Source organism: Neovison vison, chromosome 9 (genome assembly GCF_020171115.1).
Source record: "Neovison vison isolate M4711 chromosome 9, ASM_NN_V1, whole genome shotgun sequence".
In the NCBI taxonomy this organism is placed as follows: Eukaryota; Metazoa; Chordata; class Mammalia; order Carnivora; family Mustelidae; genus Neogale; species Neogale vison.
Window position 1 is genome coordinate 49,335,953 of NC_058099.1, and position 17,778 is coordinate 49,353,730.

Consider the following 17,778-nt stretch of genomic DNA (forward strand, 5'->3'; position numbering starts at 1 on the left):
AAAGGGCTGTGACGAGCTCATCAGAGATACCTCCAGACTGACTCATGCCAAGTACATTCTCTCCAGCAAATCCAAGGAGAAAACCCTAACGAATAACCTCAAATTCACAGGGACTTGTAAACCAGGAGCTCCTGGTTTTTTGTGTGTGTTTGGGCAGCCGCAGAAATGACCATGCAGAGTCTTCCATTTGGTCTGAGAATCCTGAGCCACCGCACAGCGAAAAGAAGAGGCATTTCCTTCCAGCATCAAGCTTTCCCTCCCATAAATACTAACAGCAACACCCACTACTGCGGTGGGGAAGTTTCAGCCTGCCGGTATTGGGACCAAGGCAAGCCCCACAAAACACGCACACAGTCACTCCCAAACTTCCCTCTCACTCCCCAGGCTTAATCGCTAGAGAGGGCATAGGCCTGGGGGAGTTGACTTGGGAGCTGGACTGAGCCTGGAAACTAAAGGCATGGGAAGTAGTAACAACGTGATTCTGGCCCAAAGTAATTCGACCTATTATTGGTGTGTTAGCGGGGCGGGGCCAATCAGCGCGGTGGCAGTGGGCCCTGCCCCTGAAACCTGCCCGGGAACTCCCCTCCCCCCCCCCTCCTAGAGCAGGTATTCAGGGAGAAACCGCACAATGCGACCCAAGTGCGTCACGCCACAGAGATCCTAGGGGAGGAAGGGAATTGTCCCGGCGGGTTCGCCAGTCCCTGAGTCACCCACTAGGTGAGGGGCTGGCGCGGACCATTGGCTTCGGGACAGGTGCCGGTCAAACAAGACAATAGAGCCATCAGAAGGAAATGACAAGGGGTGAATAAGCCCAGATGTCGGGATAGGGACAGAAGAGGACAGACAGATGGAGAGCTGGAATGAGCGCAGAGAAGGGGGCGCACGGATCGACCCTGGCCCTGGAGAGAGCATACCCCAAATACACGCAGGGACCCATGTCCAGGTTCCCAGCGCAACCACGATTAGAAATGGTCCCCTCCCTCCAGTCCGCCTGCCATCCCCGCTCCCGCTCCAGCTCCCGCTCCCGCACCGTGTTGTAGAACTCGGCGATGGCAGGCACGATGGTGTAGTTGTCCTCGCACCAATCCACCTCCGAGCTGCCGGCCCGCAGCTGGTCCCACCAGTGCGGGATGCTCATGGCCGCTGTGGGGCATTGGAGCAGCTGCTCCCGTAGCCGAAAAGAGCCCAGGGCTGCTGCTGGAAGCCGACTACTGCGGCCTGGGTTTTATACACAAGGAGTCAGCCGCCGGATGTGGCGCCTCCCCAGCCGGCCCCCTAGTGCTCAGCTCCGCCTGTTGGACGTGACTCACTCGTGGACCCCTCCCCCAGCTCCGCCCCCTGGAGGGGAAGGCGAGGGTACGAGCAGGCCACGCCCACCCTGGGGGCGGGATGCGTGGGGGAGGAGGGGCAGTCGGGAAGCGCGGACAGAGGTCGGGGCAAGTCTAGATACCCGTGCTATGGCAGGTGGCAGAAGCCCTGAAGGTCGGCCCCGTGCCTGCCCATGCCTGCCCACGCCCACCTCCCCGGCTCAGACACACAGGCGCCACCACTCCCCGCCACCCACTGAAGGATCCAGGCCCCGGTGGACTCTCAAGGAGTTTGGCACTGATCTGGCTGTGCCCTGCGTGGGACGCCGGTGCTCACACTCAAGAAAGAAAAGCCTTCAGTCCCTCTGAAGTCAGTGAGGGTTTGCTGAGCAGGACCCAGTGCCATGGGCTAGAGCAAGAAGACCTTACAGGGTGGAGTGGCCGGCTGGATGACCTTCGCCACAGCAGCCTCTGCCACCCACTGTTCAGTAGAGCACTTCTGCAATTTCCAGGATGCTCTGGGTGCCCTGGACTCCAGCCTTAGGGCTTTAATCTGGTCTTCAGTTAAACATAGGGTGAAACTTTAGCCATTAACTCTCGGAGGACACGGTGTGACAGGTATGACCTCTCCAGGGCATCCAAAGTGCAAGAGATGATGGCAGATGTATAGCATTGATGATACACCAGGCACTGTTTGAGGAACTTCCATGTGTGCCTTACTTACTATTTTCAGGGGGATCCTGCGAAGTGGGCTCTAGTGACAATGACATTCCAGCCAGTAAGGCAGAGCTAGAAATCAAACTCATGCAGGATGATCTCAGACTGGCTGGTAACTACTTTGCTGCTGTAGTCTCTAAAGCCTCATCTGAGCTCCCCAGGGACTGCCCTCTCTCCACCAGCAGATAACCACACAGGCATTTGCAGGCCTCCCCAGATCTCCATAAACTATAAGCCCCAACTCCTCCGTTGGTCTCCAGAAAAATCCAGCTTTCTTCCCCAGGGGGCAAATCACACTCCTTCATTCCTCTGTCCCAACTCTGTTCTCCTCCTAGACAGCCAGTTCCACCGTGCTGGAACCCAGGTTCACGGGTACCTTCTCTTAAGGTTGGAATGACTCAGGCCTATAGGACACCAGGTGTGAGCTGGGGGTTGAGGGGAATATTCCTCACGGCCACAGAGGACATTTAATCAGCTCATTTCTCCATGCCTCACAGCGCTCCCAATGGTCTAACACCAGTTTTCCACATTGTACTCCTTCCAGCACTTAAGTGGAAATAAATCTGTTGCCTGGGTGGCTCAGTAGGTTAAGCCTCTGCCTTCGGCTCAGGTTATGATCTCAGGGGTCTGGAATCGAGCCTTGCATCGGGCTCCCTCCTCGGCAATGAGTCTGCTTCTCCCTCTCCCTCTGCCTGTGTGATCTCTCTCAAATAAATAAATATCCACAAGGTAGAAACTCTCTTCCTGTGGACATGCCAACACAAATCCGCCTCTCTGGATCTCATTCTTTCCCCAGTGCACATCGGAGCTTTTCAGAGGCTGAATGATGTCATTATATCTGATGGCTTATGAAATCTGTGCTTGCATATTCTTTGGTACTAAAAGTCTCTTTAAATGTTGAATATGATGCCCTGTTGCCTCAATTGGTTAAGCATCTGCCTTCAGCTCAGGTCATGATCTCAGAGTCCTGGGATCAAGCCCCATATTGGGCTCCTTGCTCATTGGGAGCTCTGCTTCTCCTTCTGTCCCTCCCCACCTCTCCCTCTCTCTCTCTCTCGCTTTGTCCCAAATAAATAAAATCTTTTAAAAAATTAAAATTAAGGGGCGACTGGTTGGCTCAGTGGGTTAAGCCTCTGCCTTCGCTCAGGTCATGGTCTCAGGATCCTGGGATCAAGCCCCACATCGGGCTCTCTGCTCAGCAGGGAGCCTGCTTCTCCCCTCTCTCTGCCTGCCTCCTCTCTGCCTACTTGAGATTTCTCTCTCTGTCAAATAAATAAATAAAATTTTAAAAATTTAAAATTAAAAAAAATGTTGAATGTGAGGGGTCCCTGGGTGGCTCAGTCCATTAAGCATCCAACCCCTGGTTTGGGCTCAGGTCATGATCTCAGGGTGGTGAGATCAAGCCCTACGTGGGGCTCAGTGCAGGGTATGGAACCTGCTTAAGATTTCTCTCCCTCGCCCTCTGCCCCCCCCACAAGAACATGAGCACTCTCTCTCTTTCAAAAATTTTTTTGAATATGATAAATACTGATTGATATTACTACATGAAAGAATTTTAGGATCCTCAATCTTCAGTATAAAAGGAGTCTTCAGATCAAAAATGTTGAGAACTGCTATTAGAAAAAAAGATATACCCAGTTAAACCCTCTGTAAGGTTTTTAATCTTTTCGACTTTTAAATATTTATTGAATGAGAGCTTTTAGACTTAGACATTTCTATCACTCTTGTGTGTACATAAAAAGGGAACACAACAAACTTATTAAGGACTTCTAATTTCTTCACACTCAGAATCTCTATTCTTTTACTTAGTCATTTTTCAACTGAGTCATTGCTGTCCTCATATTGTTAATTACCAGACACTGGTGAAGCAGCATTTCTTAACTACACTTCACTCCTGAATGCTTCCAAACCTAGGGTACATATTGTGATACTAGCAGATTCTTGATCTTACCTGGAGGTTGCAAGCAAAAGTGTTCAGACAATAGGAATCATGTTTCCTTCTAGACAATCCTTAGGGGATCTGTTGATAGAAATATGGAGATTACAGCTGCCAAGTCATCCCACCAGGATTAACCACAGAGTTTGTGCGTGTTCAGGCAATGACAACACATATTGACCCCCACTTGGCCAACCGTGATTATAAGATGCCATTCACTGTAAGATGTATCTGGACTTCAGGATGTTACAATGCAAAACACTGTGACTTTTTAGCACCACTCAAATGTAGAATTCACTGGATATAAATCTTTCTTCTGCAGGTCCTTCTAGAGACTGATGAGTTTTCCTCCTACTCAGGAATTCTTACTGGCAATGACCATCCTAGTTTAAGATCAAAACCAACCACCTAGGTTCTAATTACAATTGCACAGAGAGACAGTGCTAAGCCTGAGGCTACTGGCGAACAGCATCAAGGACACAAGGGACGTTTCTCCAAAGACACCAGTGTTGCTCTTCTTGGGAGTGTGTTAAAGTTTTTTGATGTTGTCATCGACTCTCCCCATTGTTGCCAGTTTTTCAATGAATGTCATCTAGTAATTTAACATTAGGACCTATCATTGGGTCATTAATTTTGAAATTAATTTATATTAACAACAGGCCTTGGCAACTACCTTTAATAGTTGAATACAAAACTCTGAAATCAGGTGTAAGCAGAGAGCTTGGGGAAAGTGGGTTGGGGGATGTGACCGCAGACAACAGGGCACTCCAGATTTACAACAATGACTTTCTTGTGTGGCTTTGGATCTAAATATGAGTCTGTGATATAGATCCTTGAGGAGGATCTATAGTCAGGATGCCAGCATCTTCTCTTTTTACAGAGTTTTTAACTCTGTTTATTTGGTCTAAGTAAATATCTGATAATAAATATCCAGTTCAACTCGTTCTACAAGTGGAAAATATCAAGTCACAAAGTCTTCCTTGGAAAAAATTGCAGGCACCTGTGCCAATGAAGCACGAAGTGCATGATCAAGGGTGAAATTTTCTGCGTTTTCCTGTCTGGCCAGAGTTTCTCACCATGGTCATGCTTGAGGCTCGTCGTTCAGGCCCATGTTTCTCAAACGGCCATCCCCAGCCCAAGATCCTCAGCATCATCTAGAAACTTCTTAGAAATGCAAATTTCTAGGTCCATACCCCAGACCTATTGACTCACAAACTCTGGAAGTGGATTCCAGCAATCTGAGGCTCAACAAACTCTTCAGGAGATTTCAACCCACACTCAAAGTGCAGAACCGCTATTTGTTGCTATATGTGCACCAGGGCAAAACTCCACTGTGGACAGTAAGCTTTGGTTGCCTGAAGAAAATCAGTCAAATCCAAGCCAAGACTGCCACCACCAGTGAAAGGAAGGAGAAGACCAAAGCCCAAGAGAGACTGTCCTCTCTTTCCCCTGGTTAAGCATGAGGAAACCAGAGGGTAGAATCTGCTTGCCCTCTTCAGTCAGGAGGGAAACAAGGAAATAAAGCAAGGGGTTTTTTTGTTTTTTGTTTTTGTTTTTGTTTTAATCTAAGACAGAGTCTCCAGGCTCAGAATTGTGCAGAAAACAGGGACTCCCCAGGACCACACACTACTGTGGCCATGTCAGGAACGTGGCCATATTTGCTATAGTTCACGGACAGATGATAGAGGCTACTTCCTGCCCTTGGCCCTGGGCCGCTCTCCTTTCTCTAATCTATACTGGAAAGCCACAAACAATTTGTTAGGACTGGGTATATATATAGCACAAGTCAGTCAATTCTGATTGGAAGACTGAGACTTTGGCCTATGCCCACAGTGCATGGAATTTGTTAACATGGGTTTTGTTTTGTTTTGTTTTGTTTTTTTAAAGATTTTATTTATCTATTTGACAGACAGAGATCACAAGTAGCCAGAAAGGCAGGCAGAGAGAGGGGGAAACAGGCTCCCTGCTGAGCAGATGCTGGGCGATGTTGGGCTCGATCCCAGGACCAGGAGACCATGACCTGAGCTGAAGGCAGAGGCTTTAACCCACTGAGCCACCCAGGCACCCCTTAACGTGGGTTTTGATGGCGTTTCTCAACAGAGAAGGTGTTACTCTGTGAGAATTTGCTTGCAAGGGGACAAGGGTATACAGCAATTTTGAGCACCTGCTTTTTGCAAGGCCTCATATTAAATATTATTCTTGGCCTGCTGCAGCTGAGTCTAGTAGAGGCCCACAAACCGTCAGAGTACCACAAGATAACTGCTAAAATGGAAATGTGCGGATTAAATGGGGAAGCAAGGGGTAGGGGGCTGGAGTCTGCACTGAGAGCCAATGTAGGCCCAGCAGAGGAGACCGCTTCAGAACGGAGGTGTGCAAGATGAATAGGAATTTGCCAGGAACAGCAGTGCAGAAAGGGAATTCTACAGAAGGAACAGCGTGTGCAAAAGGATGAAAGTCTGAGGAAGCATAATAATTCGGGAAACTTCAAATACTGTGTTTCAGCTGGAAAAGCGACAGACAGGGAAGTCGAGCTACAAGACTAATAGGTGATCTGAGGAGTACACAGATGCCAGAAACAGCTGGTGAGGTCTTTCCACAATCCAGCTGAGGGATGAGAGGACCCTGGTTAAAGCATGCTTTCATTCATTTACACGTAATTATAGAGTTCTTGTTACGTGCTTTGACACTTTCCTAGGGGCCAAGGCTAAAGTGGTGAGCGAAACAGATGCTGCCTCTGCCCTCATGGAGCTTGAAGTCTGGAAAGCGAGGCACTGAATATTGCATAAATCATTACAAGTGTGCCGCAAAGAAGTGCAGGTACCAGGATAGCAGAGAGCAGTGGCTCTGACCTTGGCTGACGGTGTCAGGAAAGGCTTTCCCAGAGCAGGTGGTATTTACACTAGGAGAAGGGACGTTTAAGGCAAGGGGAAAGGGAATTGAAAGAAGGGATGCAATCCAGATATAAAAAAGGAATTGTGATAGATTGTGCTATTGATTCCGGATATTTGAACACACTTTCCTAACCCACTGTCATGGGACTTGGGACTTGACCTTGTCATTGGCTGTGTCCAGAATGTGGACCATTGGCTGTGTTCCCTGGTTGCCAGAGGCTTTGAAATCTGTCCCGAGTTCTGCCTTTCCTGGGTGGCCTGTGCCATATGCCTGATCTGGGTTGCTTCTTCAACCTTGGATCCTAGAACGAAGAAGACACGTGGAACAGAGAACTGCATCACCCCAGCTTGGAATGCCAGCCAACAAATAAAACGGTCTGGTCGCTGAGATTTTGGGGGACTGTTTTTCACTCCGTCATAACCTAACAAAGGCTGGCAAATACAGGGGAATTAATAGTTTAATTAGAGGTAGGACATGAAAGAGGGGGGAAACAGACCACTTCAAGTAGTCTAGCCTGAACGCTCAGAAGGTGGCCAGGTTACAAATCCAAAAGGAAGGCTAGGAGGAAAAATTGTGATTGAGGCTTGACTTGTTGAGTTCAAGGCGCAGGCTGAACCTCGGCGGAAGGTCTCTTCTCTCAGCAACTGAAAAGTTGAGTTGAAAGACCAAGGGCAGCGCAGGATTAGACAAAAAGATGTGCGAACACCGGACCTGGCGGGACCAGAGAAAGGGGGCGGGACGCTGGCAGGCAGGAGGCCGAGCCTCGGGCGTGGCCGCAGTCACGGAGGCCTGAGTGACAGGAAGGTGACCGTGCCCCAGACTTGAGCGACCCACTGGGCAAGAGAGGAGCAGGTGTGCCCGGTTAAGAAATAATGAACGATGTTGCCTCCCTGAAGGGTTTAAAAACGGAACTTAAACCAAAACTCTGGCTCTCACTACCAATTCACAAGAGCTGAGTCACCTGGGGATCTTATAAAAAGGTTAAAAATGCGAGTTCCGCAGCGAGGCTATGGAGAACAGAGAACAGGACAGCAGGCAGGCACAATCAGTAAGATTTCCGTTAAAGGACACTCCTCATGACCACCTAACATCTTAAGCAAAATCCGGGGAAGAAATGTAGGAATTTCCTATAGAAGATGTGGAACAGGCTCCCTAGAAGGCTGCTACTTTATGATTCTATCTTTTATGGCCTTCTAGAAAAGGCAAAAACTAAGGAATAGAAAACAGATCTGTGGTTACTGGGGGTAGTAGAGGGAGTTCACTGCAAGGGGTATGAGAGAATTTGGGGGGGGGCTGGCAGAACTGTTCTACATTCTGTTTGTAATGTTTATATAACTGAATTCATAAAACCTAAGAACTATACACAGGTTTATTTTACCACATGTAAATGATACCTTAATAAACCTGACCATAGGGACGCCTGGCTGGCTCAGTAGGCTGAGCGTCTGCCTTTGGCTCAGGTCAGGATCCCAGAGACATGGAATCAAGTCCCACATCCGGCTCTTTGCTCAGAGGGGAGACTACTTCTCCCACTCCTGCTCTATTTGTGCTCTCTCTCAAATAAATAATTAAAATCTTAAAAAAAAATAAACATAAGCCTGACCATAACCAAAAATAAAAAAGGAGGCATTGTTTAGAGATACATACTGAAATATTTACAGACCAAATATAGTCTCTCAGACTTGCTTTAAAATAATGCGGGAAAGGGGCACCCAGCTGACTCAGTTGGGAGACCATGCAACTCTTGATCTTAGGGTTGTGGGTTCAAGCCCCATGTAGGGTGTAGAGATTATTTAAATAAATTTTTTTAAAAAGAAAGAATGGGGCGCCTGGGTGGTTCAGTCGATTAAGGGTCTGCCTTCAGTTCCCCCTGCTTGTGCTCTCTCCCCCTTTCTCTGTCAGGTAAGTAAAATCTTAAAAAAAAAAAAAAAAAAGGATGGGGGAGGAAGTTGGTTTGAGGGTACAAATGGAGAAACGTTGGCTTTAAGGGGATAACTGTTGAAACTTCGTGGTAGTCACAACAGCCTCTCTACTTTGTATGTCTTTAAAATTTTCTGTAATAAGTTTAAAAGCTAAAGAAGTAATGAATTTCACTAAATGGGGGGGGTCCCCACAAGCGCCCATGTAGCCGAGAACACCAGAAAAGTGGTTGGTGAGTGAGGGCGAAGGACTCAAAACTTCAGCAATGGCTACCATTAAAGCAGCATTTCTGGCTGAACCTGTGGTTGTTACCTGTCCCCTTCATTCCAGAGGGCACATGATGGCAGGGAGTTACCCTCACCTGAGAAAGCAAACGGCAAATAGTCGAGAGGGAATCCTCTCAGGCCTGTGCGTGAGCAGCCCTTTACCCCAGGAGCCATCGGTAAACAAGCTCTCAGCAGCCTGGGCGTGGGCCAGGTGGTACCGTGGCCACAGACTCTCTGGAACCAGGAAGCTGGAAAGGTCAGGGACTGGTCAGTGCCATGCGTCCCAGTCCTCTGAAGCCTTAATTATGATGTGTCTTGATGTGAATTTCTTGGGGTTCAGTCCATTTGGACTTTGCTCAGTTTCTGGAATCTGTAGTTTTATGTTTCTTCTCACATTTGGGAACTTTCCAGCCATTATTTAAGTACTTCTTCAGTCTTGCTTTCTCTCTCTTCTCTTTCCAGGTCTCCAGTGATGTGAATATTAGATTTAGGGTTTGGGGGGGCTGTTGTTTTTTGGGTGTTTGTTCTGGTGTGTTTTGGTTTGGTTTGGGTTTTGGTAGTTCTCCGTTCCCTTAGGCTCTGTTCATTCTTAAAAATCTATTTCATCTGTTGTTCACATTAGGTAATTTCTACCGTTCTATCTTTTAGTTCATTGGTTCATTTATCCCCTCCATTCTCCCAGCCAGCCCATCCTGTGAGCTTTTTATTTTGGTTATTGTATTTTTCAGTTCTAAGATGCCCATTTAGTTCTTTACAGCTTGCATTACTTTGCTGAGATTTTTCGTTTTCTTGCTAAGTCCTTCTATGTTTTCATTGATTTCAAACACAGCCTTAATTGCTCACTGAAGTATTTGTATTGTGGCTGGTTTGAAATGATTCTCAGATAGAGAGGGGTCTGGCTGGCTCAGTTGGTGGAGCACTACGTCACTCTTGATCTCAGAATTGTAAGTTCGGGCCCCTCATTAGGTGTAGAGATCACATAAAATAAAGAAAATAAAATCTTTTTCTTTAATAAAATCTTTTTTAAAAATCATTGATAATGTTAATTTCTCCATTATCTCTGCTTTAACAACTTTTTTTTTTCTCACTCTGAGATCTTCCTCATTCTTGGTATGATGAGTGATTTTTTAAAATCAGAGCCTCAGTATTTTTGTACTGTGCAAAGCTATGCATAATACAAATTACGAATCTTATCTAAACCTTCTGTCTTCTGCTGGCTTCCTCTGAAGGGAAGGGGAGGTTCTACCAGGTGGAGAGAGATAGCCAGATTGTCCAACTGACACCAGAGAGGAGATTCTTCTCTACCAATGGTAAGGGTGGAAGTTCAAGTTCTGCCTATAGTCTCCACCCACTTCACAGGGGGTCAAGGAAGCTCTTGACTAGCCACTGGGGCAGAAGTTCAACTCCCTACTGAGCTCTCTCTAACAGTCCCCTGGTAGGATTGTTGGAAAACCTCGGAATCGTCTCATAAGGGTGGAAGTCTAGGTTTGGGCCTAGGGTTGGGTTTGGGCCATTGTTTGTTTTTCCTGTGGTGTTTCGCTGGAGTAGAATGTTTCCTCTAAATGTTTCTGGTCTGCTAGACTGCCCCTGTCTTGTCCTCTGAGGAGAGAAAACAAGCTCTTGTCGTGGAGTTTTTGGCCTATGCCTATTGGCATTTTGAGTGGCTGACTTCTCCAGTTCCAAGTCTGGGAGGTGTGAGCAAGAAGGAAGCGCAGAGTACTCCCGACCATACCATTCCTTGGGTCCTGAGGTCTCTAGCCAGCCTGCCGCCTTCTCTCCACCTTCCAAATGCTTGTTTTGTATGCAATGTCCAGAGTTTTAAGTTGTATTTAGCAGGAGGAATACGGAATGTAGGTCCCCTCCAAATTCCTGGAACTGGAATTCTAGGGGAACAGATTTTTTAGAGCAAGCTAGTGGTTCCCCCAGATGAGCAGCTGAGAGGGGGTGGAGAGAGAAGAGAGAAGAGGAGCAAGGACTGAGTTCAGAGGGTAAAGGAGGAGGAACTAGCCAGGCAGCAAGAAGGCACAGCTAGAGAGGTAGGAGGACAAGCAGACACACGTAAGATAGCTCTAGTCAACCACCATTTATTTTATTTTATTTTTAAGATTTTACTTGAGAGTGAGAGCAGGAACAGGGGAGGGGGTAGCGCAGGGGGAGGGTTATAGAGGGAAGGGAGAAGCAGGGTTCCTGCTGAGAGACCCGTGCCAAAGTCAGACACTTAAGGGACTGAACCACCCAGGCGCCCCTAGTTTACCACCTTTTAAACGATAGTGTAAGTGAACACAAAATCCAGACTGGAGCAGGTTTGAGAAAGAAGAGACGCAAAGTGAAAGAAGAAAGCTACCAAAGCTTTTTCAGCTACAGAAAATGTCAGAATTGGCCAAGGTATAGTGACAGAGATAGATGTGTGGTTGCCTAGGGCTGGGGCGATGGGGTAGTTTGGAAAAATAGAGATGGAAAATGACCACTACGTGGTATGGGGTTTCCTTTAGCGGTGAGAACAATACTTCACAATTGTGGTGATGGCTGCACAACTCTGGGATATGTTGTCTTTTAGAATTTTTTTTTTAAAGATTTTATTTATTTATTCTACAGAGAGAAATCACAAGTAGATGGAGAGGCAGGCAGAGAGAGAGGAGGAAGCAGGCTCCCTGCTGAGCAGAGAGCCCGATGCGGGGCTCGATCCCAGGACCCTGAGATCATGACCTGAGCCGAAGGCAGCGGCTTAACCCACTGAGCCACCCAGGCGCCCCAATATATGTTGTCTTTTAAAATATTGAATTGCATACCTTAAATGGATGAAGTGTGCAGGATGTGAATTATATTTCAATAAAGCTGCTTTAAGAAAAAGGGAAAGGAGGGAGAAAAAAAAGGAAAGGCTACCCTCTGGGAAAGCATGTGGAACTTTTATGCAGGGCTAATTTTTCTTACAGAAACACTTAATAATCCAATAGAAAAAAATGATAAAAGATGGAATAGAAGAATATATAAAAGGATGATTAATTCATAGTAACAGAGCTATAAATTATAACTATATTATAATTATAATTTTATAAATTACAACTACATTAAAATAACAGTTATTGGGGCGCCTGTGTGGCTCAGTGGGTTAAGCCTCTGCCTTGCTCAGGTCATGATCTCAGGGTCTTGGGAGGGAGCCCTGCATTAGGCTCTCTGCTCGGGGCGGAGCCTGCTTCCCCCCTCCCTTCTGCCTGCCTCTCTGCCTACTTGTGATCTCTGTCTGTCAAACAAATAAATAAAATCTTAAAAAAAAAATAATAACCATTATTGGTACCCAGAAGAAGCAAGACTTGCAAGTAGGCATAGTAAACCTAATTTAATCTATAGCTACAAAGTTCTCTTGACCACAGCATTTACCTCTTGGGGGAGTCTTCCAGTCTCCAAAGGATAAACCCAAAGAGTGGGTAGAGTTAGTACATCATACACACAGAAGGCTGTCCTGGAAAAGTACAAAATGTGCGGCACAGACGGCAGAATCCTTGGGCGCCTTCACGCTGCCTGTGAACGATGAGTTCCGCCGCCTGGCCGGAGCGGCTATGCTTCCGACCAGAGGATCCGGAGGGACGCCCAACCAACCTTTGCAACAGTCCAAGCAGGACTCCAGCTGACCCATAGCTTCTCTGGTGCAGAAAGTAACCTTTGCCACCTTCAATGGATAATAGGATGAAAGGGGGATACCCAGAAAAGAAAAAGAAAAGCAGCACCCCACTTTCATAAACAGAACCTGGCGGGCCAAATATAGTTGGTCTCCATTCATAAATCTCTCTCCTTTAGGTGGAGCCCTGTCCTGAGAGGTAGGATCAAGCTTTCCTTCAGCCCGGTCCTTCTGAGTCCTCTCGGCCCTGGTTTTGCTAGAGAGCGTGGTGCTTTTCTTCCGCTGGGTGGCAAAAGTTTGCTTTCTTCTTGTCCTCAGGCTCGGGGGCCGCTGGCTCTTTGCTGGTCCACATCGGAACCACGGCGGCTGGTGCTGCAGCTCTGGTCCTCAGACCGCTGCCTGTCCCTGGACATCTGGGTGAAGTTATTTCTTGGAAACTTCTGCCGCCTGATCTGCCCGCTCTCCTGCCACTAGGGTGTGTCGGGGAGCAGGGAACCCTCCCTGAGGGAAATGGAGGCAGCAGGGGAGGGAAGAGGGGAAGTATTGGGAAAAAGAAGTCGAGGAAGTTCTGACCAGGGAGCGTGGAACACTGAAGTCGGAGGGGATTGGGCGGGGGCGCCCCCTCTCCTCTGCTTCGTGCGTCTTGCGGGGTGGGGGGCGAGGGGGGGGGATTAGGAGCTCAGCTGGGAGAGGGCACGCGCTTCTAGCTCCTAGCCAGGCAGAGGGGCCACGAGAGACCCCTAGAGTCGTGTTTCCCCCGCCGCCCGCCTGCCTCCGGCCCGCAGCCCGCAACGTGCAAGGTGCGCGGACACTTGCCAAGCCTCCCCGGGAGCAGGTACTCTCCTGATTGCTAGCTGGAGCGTGACCCGCGACAACCCTACGGAGAACAGCGCAGCCCCATCTATCACAATTAGAGATGTTGTACCCTTAGACCAGGCACATCGACTTCTAGTCATTTACCACTTTAACTTCCAGACACGGGGAATGACTTCCCCGCAGGGTCCCCAAGTAATTGCAGCTTTCTGTGCAATAGTGATTGACTGGAAACAACTTAAATGTCAACTAGGAAGAGACCCATAAAGGCAACTCGAGGAAGCTCTTTCTGTGTCAAAAGAGAAAGTTCTCTGGGCTGTACTGTTAAGGGAAAAACAAAAAGGGCAGCAAGTCATATAAGGTATGCTGTCATTTATGTTAAAAAGGAAGATGGGGGGGCGCCTGGGTGGCTCAGTGGGTTAAGTCGCTGCCTTCGGCTCAGGTCATGATCTCGGGGTCCTGGGATCGAGTCCCGCATCGGGCTCTCTGCTCGGCAGGGAGCCTGCTTCCCTCTCTCTCTCTCTCTCTGCCTGCCTCTCCATCTACTTGTGATTTCTCTCTGTCAAATAAATAAATAAAATCTTTAAAAAAAAAAAAAAAAGGAATATGGGATACATTTGTACCAAAAACAAAACAAAAACCCTCTGTATAAACAAACTAATAATACTGAATAACGATGGTGTGAGGTGGAACTGGAAGGCAGGGTGAGAAAGGTGTATTCCTTTTTGCAATTTTTGAAATTTTAAGCATTTTTTCAAAAGAAGGACTGTGAGGTGAGAGAGTGGAAATAATGAGCACAGCGATTTGTCTAGTCGGTTCGAAATGCCATAGCGAAATCCATAGACTGAGAGGCTTAGAAACAAAGGAATTCTTTCCTACAGTTCTAGAGGCCAGGAGGTCCAAGGTCAAGGCAGGGGCAGATGCAGAACCTCACCAGACTATCCCCATATTCTTCTTACTGTGTCCTTGCTGGCCAAGGGGGCAAGGGAGCTTTCCTGGGGACTCTTTTATAGGAACACTGATCCTTGGGTTCCTGGGTGGTTCAGTAGGTTATGCATCTGCCTTCAGCCCAGGTAGTGATTCCTCTCCCTCTGCCTCACCAGCCTGGTCCCTGGTTCATTTTCTCTCTCTCTCTTTCAAATAAATAAATACAATCTTTAAAAAAAAAAGATCTTATTCGTAAGGGCTCACCACTAATCTTACCTCTCAAGGGCCCCACTTCTCCATATTACCACCCTGGGGGTTAGGATTTCAACATACGAATTTTAGGAGGACAGTAGATCATGGGGGGGCAGACATGAATTTTAGGAGGACACAAACAATCTTGAGCACCATTATTTACAGCTTTCCAATAAGGAAGGGGATGGGGCTCTGCAAAGAAATGGCAGCCGGAGAAGGTTATGGGTCAGAATGAGACTTTTTAGAGCTGGGAGACGTTCAGCATGTTTCTGGGCTGATGGGAACCATCCAGACTCTTAGATTATATTCTGGCTTTTGCTGTATTATTGAACCTTTTAAATATCTCCATTACAACTTTGTCTGCTTGTGTATTTTTTTAAAAAAAGACTTTTTAAAAAGATTTACTTATTTGAAAGAGAGTGAGAGCAAGAGAGAGCACATAAGTGGGGTAAAGGACAGAGGGAGAAACAGATGCCCCGCTGGGCAGGGAGCCTGTTGATGTCTGGGGCTCCATGTGGGGTGGGGGCTTGGGGGGGCGTTGATCCCAGGACCCTGGGATCAGGCCTAGAGCGGAAGGCAGTCACTCAATCAACTGCGGCACCCAGGCACCCCTGCTTGTATGTTTCTTTTTCCGTTAGATAAAAAGTTCCCTGAAAAGGAGGCCCATCCTTTTCCATCCCTGTATCTCCTGTGCCTGGCCTGGTTCTGACATAAAGTAGGTGCCCAGCACCCATTTATTGAATGATGTCATCGAAGATTCTCCCCACGGCTGTCCTCCACACCACCTGGATCAATCCATTCATTACATCTCGCACCCCTGCACCCCCCCCTTTCGAACTTCCATTTCCAATGCTCTGGCTTCTCTTCAGATCGTAAAAATCTTTCGCCTTTTCAAACTTCCATTTCCTCCTTTTAGTAAGGTCATCATGGGTTCACGTGCTGGGGGGGTGGGGGAAGACTCCCCATACCAGCACAACTTAACATTGCTGGCAGTGGGCAGGGCACGCACCCGGCTGTGGACCGTGATGATAAATGCCGAGTAGGGAGGAGGGGGATTGCTAACCTCCACTGAGAATCTGCTCTGCCACAAAAACTGCTTAACTTTTTCACTTGTTAGTTCATTTATCCCTGGCAAGAACTCTAGAAGAAAGGTATTACCATCATTTTACAGATGGGGAAACTAAGACACAGAGAGAGCAAGTCAGTTGTCCAAGGTCACACAGCTATGAAGGAATAAAAACACATGGGACAAAAAGATTGCCCTAATATAGTGACTTGATTTGATTCAAACAAACAATAACCAGGTTTATTACTGTACCTTTTCTGTCATTCCTGTTCCCTCCTGCCCACCACCAAATATTTCATAAATACATGCCAGAGCTTATTTGCTACAAATCTGTAAAAACATCCCTTAGTCCCTGACCCAAGGGGTGAGAAATCCATTGTAATTCTTGCTCCTGGATATAGTTACAGAAATAATGCCAAGGAGTTTTTCTAACTTCACTTCTTTGATTTTACTTCCTTTTCCAAACACAGTGGGGTATATTTAAAATTAGTTTCTTCCTACAAGTAGGAATTGCCCTTGAAATTTATTTTTTTGTGTCCAAAATGATCTTTTTTTTCCTGCTTCCTCGACTTGGGCCAAATATGAGAGAGTTTACCGAAATGTACAAACTCACTTCCTCCCTTATTACTTCTCTTCCTTTCTGTATTTATGCCTCCCTTTGGAAAGTATCCCATTTCCCAAACTCACTTGAAAAACTCATTTACCAGTCAGTTAGGAGAAATTTTACCTTTACTGATTGTTCTTGGGGATTATTTAACTTAACGCTATTGAATATAAGAAAGCATTCTGTTTGGTCAGGTTTCTCCTGGTCAGAGACTACCTTCAGGCCCTGGTATGGGGCTGAATTGTTTCCCCGCCCCCATTCTTAAATTGAAATCCTAACCTCAGGACATCAGAATGTGACTAGTTTGAGATAAAGTCTTTAGTGAGGTAATTCAGTTAAAAATGACATGTTTAAAGGACGCCTGGGTGGCTCAGTCAGTTAAGCATCTGCCTTCAGCTCAGGCCACAATCCTAGGGTGGTGAGATTGAGTCCCACATCAGGCTCCTGCCTAGGTGGAGAGCATTCTTCTCCCACTACCCCTGTTTATGCATATGCTCATTCTCTCTCTCTCTCTCTCTTTCTTTGGCAAATGAATAAATATAATCTTAAAAATAAATAAATAAAATGAGGTCTTTAAGATGGAACCTAATTTATATAATTGGAGAAGAGATTAGGACACAGACACACAGGGAGGGAGGACAGAGCACTGAGGACACAGAGAGAAGGCCATCTACAAGCCAGGAAGCAAGGCCTCAGGAGAAACCAATCCCACAACACCTTGGTTCTGAGACTTCTAGCTCCAAAATTGTAAGAAAACAAATTTCTGCTGTTTAACCACCTAAATACCACCTGCCGTGGTATTTTGTTTTGGCAGCTCTAGCAGATTCACACAGGTCCCCAATTCAAAGCTCACCTCCTTTGCTGTGTCACTCAGCCTCCAAACCTGTCTGTCCAACAGGCTGTTGGCTGTTTCCACCTGTGTATCCCCTAGACACTTCACACTTGGTGTGTCCAATCTGGAAGTCTCACCACTCTCTGTATGCCTGCCCTTCCTTCAAAGCTCCCCATCTTAGTGATGACACCCCCATGACAAGCCAGAAATCTAGGTGGCATTCCTGATTCAGCTGTCCCTCCACTCCCCCTTCTATTAGTTGTAAAGTTCTGTGCATTCTACCCCTTGAATCTCTTCATTTAATTTTTTGTTTTCACTGAAAAATGCCAAAACCGAAGAAAATTTGAAAGGATACAGTGAAAATTAACCATTTTTATAAAAGATTTATTTATTTATTTATTTTAGGGAGAGAGAGAGCAAGCAAGAATGTGCGCCCATGCTTGTGCATGGACTTTGGGAGGAGGGTAGAGGGAGACAGAGAAAGAGAATCCAGGTAAATCCCCACCCCCACCCCCATTTGATCCCAGGACCCTGAGATCACGACCTAAGCCGAAATCAAGAGACAGATGTTTACCTGAGCCACCCAGGGGACACCCGTTTAACATTTTTTATATTTGCTTCCACTTCCCC

General features: G+C 47.0%; 1 protein-coding gene across 2 annotated transcripts in view; it reads right to left on the reverse strand.

The window, feature by feature from the left end:
* ACER2 (alkaline ceramidase 2) overlaps nucleotides 1-1,231 on the reverse strand; it is a 33,246-nt gene extending 32,015 nt beyond the window's left edge. For both annotated transcript variants that reach the window (XM_044265598.1, XM_044265597.1), the window contains exon 1: nucleotides 1,031-1,231. In XM_044265598.1, coding sequence (XP_044121533.1) covers nucleotides 1,031-1,138 — 108 coding nt within the window. In that variant the 5' untranslated portion in view covers nucleotides 1,139-1,231. The remainder of the gene's footprint in view (nucleotides 1-1,030) is intronic.
* Nucleotides 1,232-17,778: the final 16,547 nt, after the last annotated feature.